This window comes from Oncorhynchus gorbuscha, linkage group LG09, assembly GCF_021184085.1.
Source record: "Oncorhynchus gorbuscha isolate QuinsamMale2020 ecotype Even-year linkage group LG09, OgorEven_v1.0, whole genome shotgun sequence".
NCBI lineage: Eukaryota > Metazoa > Chordata > Actinopteri > Salmoniformes > Salmonidae > Oncorhynchus > Oncorhynchus gorbuscha.
Genome location: NC_060181.1, coordinates 93,629,393 through 93,638,734, shown reverse-complemented (window position 1 = coordinate 93,638,734; position 9,342 = coordinate 93,629,393). Strand labels below are relative to the sequence as shown.

Genomic DNA, 9,342 nt, shown 5'->3' with positions numbered 1-9,342 from the left:
TGTCCCATCCTATCAGGTTGTTGACCTGAGGTCGGACTAAATATATTTAAATAGTGGAGTAGGGTGGTGTCCCATCCTATCAGGTTGTTGACCTGAGGTAGGACTAAATATATTTAAATAGTGGAGTAGGGTGGTGTCCCATCCTATCAGGTAGTTGACCTGAGGTCGGACTAAATAGATTTAAATAGTGGAGTAGGGTGGTGTCCCATCCTATCAGGTTGTTGACCTGAGGTAGGACTAAATAGATTTAAATAGTGGAGTAGGGTGGTGTCCCATCCTATCAGGTAGTTGACCTGAGGTAGGACTAAATATATTTAAATAGTGGAGTAGGGTGGTGTCCCATCCTATCAGGTTGTTGACCTGAGGTAGGACTAAATATATTTAAATAGTGGAGTAGGGTGGTGTCCCATCCTATCAGGTTGTTGACCTGAGGTAGGACTAAATATATTTAAATAGTGGAGTAGGGTGGTGTCCCATCCTATCAGGTTGTTGACCTGAGGTCGGACTAAATAGATTTAAATAGTGGAGTAGGGTGGTGTCCCATCCTATCAGGTTGTTGACCTGAGGTAGGACTAAATATATTTAAATAGTGGAGTAGGGTGGTGTCCCATCCTATCAGGTTGTTGACCTGAGGTAGGACTAAATATATTTAAATAGTGGAGTAGGGTGGTGTCCCATCCTATCAGGTTGTTGACCTGAGGTAGGACTAAATAGATTTAAATAGTGGAGTAGGGTGGTGTCCCATCCTATCAGGTAGTTGACCTGAGGTAGGACTAAATATATTTAAATAGTGGAGTATTGTGGTGTTGTTTTTTATTATTATTAATTTATCGTGATCGTTGTGTTAGATGATAGGGTATTTAGTTATTGATTTGATTTTTTTCAAACAAAGTATAAGGGAGTTGTACTTCTGTCCAGTAGGTGGCGGTAATGCAACATTTATTAGATGCCCACCGCCGTTAACCCTCATTGAAGAAGAAGACAAGACAATAACGACATGGAAACGTATCAAGAGGTAAAATGTTTATGTTGACGATTGATACAAGTTATACAGTTTATGTAAGTATTTGATAGAATACATGGCCAAGCATAAATGACTCACTAACTCAATAATGACTTTTACAGGACAGCTTGAACATCATTTTTGGTAAAAAACAAATCGTTGCTGTCAGAGTTGTGTTGAGCGTCCCTGCGAACGTAAGTGCTGTGCGGACTGCCGTCATCGTGACGCACGGGACTGGAGGGGACGTCAACCTAAAGCATTTGGTTTCTCTGGCTCGTGTGCTTGCGTCGAATGGTCTGCTATGTCTTCGCTTCACGTGTAAAGGTTTAAACCTGGTTTACAGAGTGAAGGCTTACAATGCTGTTTTGGTAAGAATTATTTGTGAATTCCAGATTTGTGCATTGTCTTCATAGTTAAGAATAACACGAGAGTTTGTGTGTCATTTATGGAAATATTATGTTTTATTTTGCAGGAACACTTGAAATATCTTAAGAAATTCACAATCAGACAAATATTCTTTGTTGGTAAGTAAGCAAACCATTTTTCTTTTACCTAAATGAAGCTTCAATTGGCCTGATATATTTCCCAGTTATGAGCCATGTGATAAGGCTGTCATGTAACAACAAACCAATTTAACCACATCATTCTGGAAGATATTTTTTCAATGTGTATTTGCACATAGCTCTCTAGGTCTACTGTATCTCTGACCCCTGGTCTACTATATCTCTGACCCCTGGTCTACTGTATCTCTGACCCCTGGTCTGCTGTACCTCTGACCCCTGGTCTACTGTATCTCTGACCCCTGGTCTGCTGTACCTCTGACCCCTGGTCTACTGTATCTCTGACCCCTGGTCTGCTGTACCTCTGACCCCTGGTCTACTGTATCTCTGACCCCTGGTCTACTGTATCTCTGACCCCTGGTCTACTGTATCTCTGACCCCTGGTCTACTGTATCTCTGACCCCTGGTCTACTGTACCTCTGACCCCTGGTCTACTGTATCTCTGACCCCTGGTCTACTGTATCTCTGACCCCTGGTCTACTGTATCTCTGACCCCTGGTCTACTATATCTCTGACCCCTGGTCTACTGTATCTCTGACCCCTGGTCTACTGTATCTCTGACCCCTGGTCTACTGTATCTCTGACCCCTGGTCTACTGTATCTCTGACCCCTGGTCTACTGTATCTCTGACCCCTGGTCTACTGTATCTCTGACCCCTGGTCTGCTGTACCTCTGACCCCTGGTCTACTGTATCTCTGACCCTGGTCTACTGTATCTCTGACCCCTGGTCTACTGTATCTCTGACCCCCCCTGGTCTACTGTATCTCTGACCCCTGGTCTACTGTATCTCTGACCCCTGGTCTACTGTATCTCTGACCCCTGGTCTACTGTATCTCTGACCCCTGGTCTACTGTATCTCTGACCCCTGGTCTACTGTATCTCTGACCCCTGGTCTACTATATCTCTGACCCCTGGTCTACTGTATCTCTGACCCCTGGTCTACTGTATCTCTGACCCCTGGTCTACTGTATCTCCCTGACCCCTGGTCTACTGTATCTCTGACCCCTGGTCTACTGTATCTCTGACCCCTGGTCTACTGTATCTCTGACCCCTGGTCTACTGTATCTCTGACCCCTGGTCTACTGTATCTCTGACCCCTGGTCTACTGTATCTCTGACCCCTGGTCTACTGTATCTCTGACCCCTGGTCTACTGTATCTCTGACCCCTGGTCTACTATATCTCTGACCCCTGGTCTACTGTATCTCTGACCCCTGGTCTACTGTATCTCTGACCCCTGGTCTACTTTATCTCTGACCCCTGGTCTACTGTATCTCTGACCCCTGGTCTACTGTATCTCTGACCCCTGGTCTACTATATCTCTGACCCCTGGTCTACTGTTTCTCTGACCCCTGGTCTACTGTATCTCTGACCCCTGGTCTACTGTATCTCTGACCCCTGGTCTACTGTATCTCTGACCCCTGGTCTACTGTATGTCTACTGTATCTCTGACCCCTGGTCTACTGTATCTCTGACCCCTGGTCTACTGAATCTCTGACCCCTGGTCTACTGTATGTCTACTGTATCTCTGACCCCTGGTCTACTGTATCTCTGACCCCTGGTCTACTGTATCTCTGACCCCTGGTCTACTGTATCTCTGACCCCTGGTCTACTGTATCTCTGACCCCTGGTCTACTCTACCTCTGACCCCTGGTCTACTGAATCTCTGACCCCTGGTCTACTGTATCTCTGACCCCTGGTCTACTGTATCTCTGACCCCTGGTCTACTCTACCTCTGACCCCTGGTCTACTGAATATCTGACCCCTGGTCTACTGTATCTCTGACCCCTTGTCTGCTGAATCTCTGACCCCTGGTCTACTCTACCTCTGACCCCTGGTCTACTGTATCTCTGACCCCTGGTCTACTGAATATCTGACCCCTGGTCTACTGTATCACTGACACCTTGTCTACTGAATCTCTGACACCTGACCCCTGGTCTACTGAATATCTGACCCCTGGTCTACTGAATATCTGACCCCTGGTCTACTGTATCACTGACCCCTTGTCTACTGTATCACTGACCCCTGGTCTACTGAATCTCTGACCCCTGGTCTACTGAATCTCTGACCCCGGGTCTACTGAATCTCTGACACCTGACCCCTGGTCTACTGAATCTCTGACACCTGACCCCTGGTCTACTGAATCTCTGACCCCTGACCCCTGGTCTACTGAATCTCTGACACCTGACCCCTGGTCTACTGAATCTCTGACACCTGACCCCTGGTCTACTGAAGCTCTGACCCCTGGTCTACTGAAGCTCTGACCCCTGGTCTACTGAAGCTCTGACCCCTGGTCTACTGAAGCTCTGACCCCTGGTCTACTGAAGCTCTGACCCCTGGTCTACTGAATATCTGACCCCTGACCCCTGGTCTACTGTTCCTCTTCACCAGGCAGGGATGTATGTACCGGTATATTTTTCCGAGTATCAGTGGTTACTGATGACATTAGTCACTGTGTTAGAGGTTACAGTATAAAGATACACATCATGTTGACCTGGTGGAGGCTCCTCACTGTGTTAGAGGTTACAGTATAAAGATACACATCATGTTGACCTGGTGGAGGCTCCTCACTGTGTTAGAGGTTACAGTATAAAGATACACATCATGTTGACCTGGTGGAGGCTCCTCACTGTGTTAGAGGTTACAGTATAAAGATACACATCATGTTGACCTGGTGGAGGCTCCTCACTGTGTTAGAGGTTACAGTATAAAGATACACATCATGTTGACCTGGTGGAGGCTCCTCACTGTGTTAGAGGTTACAGTATAAAGATACACATCATGTTGACCTGGTGGAGGCTCCTCACTGTGTTAGAGGTTACAGTATAAAGATACACATCATGTTGACCTGATGGAGGCTCCTCACTGTGTTAGAGGTTACAGTATAAAGATACACATCATGTTGACCTGGTGGAGGCTCCTCACTGTGTTAGAGGTTACAGTATAAAGATACACATCATGGTGGAGGCTCCTCACTGTGTCCCCTCCCCACTTCAGGACGTTCTCTTGGGGCTCGGGCCGCCTCTGCTCTGGCCAGGCAGCTCAGTGTTCGACCAGAGGATGCAGTAGCAGGCCTCGTCTGTCTGTCCTTCCCCCTACACCCTCCAGGACAGACCCACGGCCATCGCCAGCGGAGCGAGGACCTCCGGGGGTTGCCTACGGAGGTGCCTGTGTTGTTTCTGTCTGGCACTGCAGACAACATGTGTGAGAAGGTGAGAATGGCGTCGGGCGTCTTTATGGACCTTTTGCATAAATGACAGCCGATTGGAGTGTAGTGATCAGACAGAAACCGTAACAACACAGCTCTATTTTTAATTGTTTTTATTTTTAATTCTGTGATAGTTTATTGATTTTTCGTTTTTTAAACTGATAGGCTGGAGAAGAAAAACAAACATATACTCCCAATGTTGTGTTTCTGCAATAATGATATCCTCCGTGTGTCCAGACCCTTCTGGAGGATGTCGTTAAAGAGATGAGGTGTCCAACGACTGTTCGCTGGGTTGAAGGAGGCGACCATGGGCTCATAGTGAAGGGAAGGACAGAGGAGTCTGTCCAGGATGAAGTCAACTCACATGTCTTATCGTGGGTTTTGCAACGGATCACATGACTCTTGATTCTAAAGTTGTTGTTGCTCCACACATTCCATCGTGTGTTATCAGTGTAATGTTATGAATATGTTGTGTTTATAATATAGAAGAAATATATACTTTTATATATATATTTTATAAATGTATTTTTTGGGCTAAAAGTATTGACAGATTTGCAGTGAAGACTACACTGTGCGGGGTGCTTCTCTGAAACTGAGAGTTGCCTTTTAGTGGAGTGTGTTCAGGGAAGCCAAACTTCCCCAAATATCAGTGTACAAAATTAAATCGGGTTGTATTTTTGTCACGTTGCGCCGAATACAACTGTGAAAGTGTCAAATCCCAATTGAGAGCATACCTCAATGACAGAATTTATTTTTATTTTTTATTGTTGCACCTCGTTGTGTTGTTGTCCTCTGGTGGCTAGCTAGCCAGCTAGCTAAAATTGTCCCTTTCCTAAATTAGCCATGGATGGAGATAAGGATTTGGACTTGTGGTTTTACTTAATTCTCCATACTGGCCAATGATTATAACGGCGATTCTGATCCAACCATTAATTCATACATTGTTTACCTGGCCTGAGAGAATAGAAGTTCAATATGTAGCTAGATGTAGAAGGCTAATGTTAACTAGCTAACGTTGGAAGTTAGGCTCGCGAGCAAGCGTTTTAGCCAGGTAGCCACTGAGTGATAGACCGTTTCAGCAACATGAGAGGAGGATGGCATTGATGTTTCTCAAGTATAGTGAGTGTATGTTTTCTACTCGCACGAACACACACACACACAGAAATCAGAACCATGGACAGCCAAATCAAATGTATCTTTCGTTGATTGGACTAAATTGTTTTTTGGTTATCTTTTAGTTGTCTCAGTATTAGACGGAGCAGAGTTTAACTGTTGGTGCTGGAATAGAGGAGGCAGCTCCTGTTTTCTTTGCGACTTGCGATAACTCTCTGTGCTTCTAAATCAATAGATGTTTAGAGGTCCGAAAATGTCTGAAACAGCTTGATTGACCATTGCTGTTATGTCACGTTACTGTACATGCAATATGCTTTGTGGACGTCTGTAGTGGCTTCCTTTCGTCTTTACCATAGCCACTGCCCAAGCCTGAAGCGGGGTTGTTTGGTACGCATACAGTCCACACTCAAGGTTTCCAAACGGCCAAACATTCAATGACATCCAGGGATATGGTGCAACAAAAATGTTTATTCTTCTTATATCTAACAAATAAATGAGTCTCCAATCAACTTAAAGCACAAAATACTTGATATGGAAAATACATATTATGACCTGTATGTCTATGTCTGTATGTCTGTATGTCTGTATGTCTGTATGGTCAAAAAACTATACCGCTCCCGTATCTAGCAAGGACTCCCTCTCCCGAAGGCCCAACTTCCTGCCTTTATCCTAACACACTTACCACAATACAATGAATAGGCAAGAGGGGGGGCCAAAAACTAAGTTACACTAACAACAAATGAATATATTTCAATCAGGTAAATATAAATCATAAAGGTACGTATCTAATATTTCATCATTTACATTAATATTTAATATATTTACACAAATATACATGGAGCTCCATATGTTCAGTCTTTTATACAAATATGTCCAAATCGGCTCTAACAACGTCACTGGACAAGAGGTTGCCATTTTGAAATAAAACTAAAATGAGGTTGAATTTATTCTGCCGCTGTGACTTCTTATTGTCTCGGCCTTTAGGCCTCTAATATACATCAGGGTCGCAAGGCTTAACAGGTTATAGAGCAGACAGCGCAATTATCACAACACGTCGTTGTCTTTAGGTCTCTCTTTATGTAGTGTTTAGGTCTCTCTTTATGTAGTCTTTAGGTCTCTCTTTATGTAGTGTTGAGGTCTCTCTTTATGTAGTCTTTAGGTCTCTCTTTATGTAGTCTTTAGGTCTCTCTTTATGTAGTCTTTAGGTCTCTCTTTATGTAAGTCTTTAGGTCTCTCTTTATGTAAGTCTTTAGGTCTCTCTTTATGTAGTGTTGAGGTCTCTCTTTATGTAGTCTTTAGGTCTCTCTTTATGTAGTCTTTAGGTCTCTCTTTATGTAGTCTTTAGGTCTCTCTTTATGTAGTCTTTAGGTCTCTCTTTATGTAGTCTTTAGGTCTCTCTTTATGTAGTCTTTAGGTCTCTCTTTATGTAGTTTTTAGGTCTCTCTTTATGTAGTGTTTAGGTCTCTCTTTATGTAGTCTTTAGGTCTCTCTTTATGTAGTTTTTAGGTCTCTCTTTATGTAGTCTTTAGGTCTCTCTTTATGTAGTTTTAGGTCTCTCTTTATGTAGTCTTTAGGTCTCTCTTTATGTAGTCTTTAGGTCTCTCTTTATGTAGTCTTTAGGTCTCTCTTTATGTAGTCTTTAGGTCTCTCTTTATGTAGTGTTGGGTTGTCTCTCTTTATGTAGTCTTTAGGTCTCTCTTTATGTAGTCTTTAGGTCTCTCTTTATGTAGTGTTGGGTTGTCTCTCTTTATGTAGTCTTTAGGTCTCTCTTTATGTAGTGTTTAGGTCTCTCTTTATGTAGTGTTTAGGTCTCTCTTTATGTAGTCTTTAGGTCTCTCTTTATGTAGTGTTGTGGTGTCTCTCCTTATGTAGTCTTTAGGTCTCTCTTTATGTAGTGTTGTGGTGTCTCTCTTTATGTAGTCTTTAGGTCTCTCTTTATGTAGTGTTTAGGTCTCTCTTTATGTAGTCTTTAGGTCTCTCTTTATGTAGTGTTGTGGTGTCTCTCCTTATGTAGTCTTTAGGTCTCTCTTTATGTAGTGTTGTGGTATCTCTCTTTATGTAGTCTTTAGGTCTCTCTTTATGTAGTTTTTAGGTCTCTCTTTATGTAGTGTTGAGGTCTCTCTTGTCGTGATGTGTTTTGTTGTCCTATATTTTTTAATCCCAGTCCCCGTCCCAACAGGAGGCCTTTTGCCTTTTTGGTAGGCCGTCATTGTAAATAAAGTATTTGTTTTTAACTGACTTGCCTAGATAAATAAGGATTAAATAAATAATTAGGGTGTAGGCAGGGTAGCCTAGTGGTTAGAGTGTTGGACTAGTAACCGGAAGGTTAGAAGTGTGGTTGGGGTGGTAGGCGTAGTAGAAGTGTAGTAGGGGTAGTGGTAGTAGTAGAAGTGTGGTTAGGGTAGTAGTAGTAGACATGTGGTTAGGGTAGTAGTAGTAGACGTGTGGTTGGGATAGTAGTAGTAGTAGTAGACTTGTGGTTGGGGTGGTGGTAGTAGAAGTGTAGTAGGGGTGGTAGTAGTAGAAGTGTAGTAGGGGTGGTAGTAGTAGAAGTGTAGTAGGGGTGGTGGTAGTAGAAGTGTAGTAGGGGTGGTGGTAGTAGAAGTGTAGTAGGGGTGGTAGTAGTAGAAGTGTAGTAGGGGTGGTGGTAGTAGAAGTGTAGTAGGGGTGGTGGTAGTAGAAGTGTAGTAGGGGTGGTAGTAGTAGAAGTGTAGTAGGGGTAGTAGAAGTGTGGTTGGAGTGGTAGGGGGTGTAGAAGTGTGGTTGGGGTGGTAGGGGTAGTAGGGGTGGTGGTAGTAGCAGTGTGGTACTGGTGGTAGTAGAAGTGTGGTACTGGTGGTAGTAGCAGTGTGGTACTGGTGGTAGTAGAAGTGTGGTACTGGTGGTAGGAGCAGTGTGGTACTGGTGGTAGTAGAAGTGTGGTACTGGTGGTAGTAGAAGTGTGGTACTGGTGGTAGTAGCAGTGTGGTACTGGTGGTAGTAGAAGTGTTGTACTGGTGGTAGGAGCAGTGTGGTACTGGTGGTAGTAGAAGTGTTGTACTGGTGGTAGGAGCAGTGTGGTACTGGTGGTAGTAGCAGTGTGGTACTGGTGGTAGTAGCAGTGTGGTACTGGTGGTAGTAGCAGTGTGGTACTGGTGGTAGTAGCAGTGTGGTACTGGTGGTAGTCGTAGCAGTGTGGTACTGGTGGTAGTCGTAGCAGTGTGGTACTGGTGGTAGTAGTAGAAGTGTGTTACTGGTAGTAGTAGAAGTGTGTTACTGGTGGTAGTAGTAGACTACACGTCTACACCTGCATCAGGGATGACCCTTGTTCTCATCATGTGATGGTTACAATGACGTTGTAAGGAAGGGTGTGTCTCTTGACAAATACAAACTTCACTATCGGTTTATGTCCTCAAACAACAATGCCTGTGTAATTCTGACATGACAATTTCACGTAACTCATCAGTCTCTAATGGGGATG

At 44.0% G+C, this 9,342-nt stretch overlaps 1 protein-coding gene across 2 annotated transcripts; it reads left to right on the top strand.

The window, feature by feature from the left end:
* The first annotated feature begins 953 nt into the window (after positions 1-953).
* Positions 954-6,306, top strand: LOC124044279 (testis-expressed protein 30-like). Of its 2 annotated transcripts, none has more exons than XM_046363923.1 (5): positions 954-1,015; positions 1,126-1,371; positions 1,476-1,527; positions 4,559-4,773; positions 5,007-6,306. In XM_046363923.1, exons 1-5 carry the CDS (start codon positions 998-1,000, stop codon positions 5,166-5,168), a joined length of 693 nt encoding a protein of 230 aa, XP_046219879.1. In that variant the 5' UTR covers positions 954-997; the 3' UTR covers positions 5,169-6,306. The 2 variants fall into 2 exon arrangements, with proteins under 2 accessions (XP_046219879.1, XP_046219880.1); XM_046363924.1 differs by having other exon boundaries at positions 4,935-5,075.
* Positions 6,307-9,342: the final 3,036 nt, after the last annotated feature.

What these genes read in the sequence shown, in the direction of transcription:
- LOC124044279 (XM_046363923.1), top strand. An exon ending in CAGACAAATATTCTTTGTTG is followed by an intron (nt 1,528 to 4,558) that starts GTAAGTAAGCAA and finishes TCCCCACTTCAG; the next exon opens with GACGTTCTCTTGGGGCTCGG. An exon ending in CAGACAACATGTGTGAGAAG is followed by an intron (nt 4,774 to 5,006) that starts GTGAGAATGGCG and finishes CCGTGTGTCCAG; the next exon opens with ACCCTTCTGGAGGATGTCGT.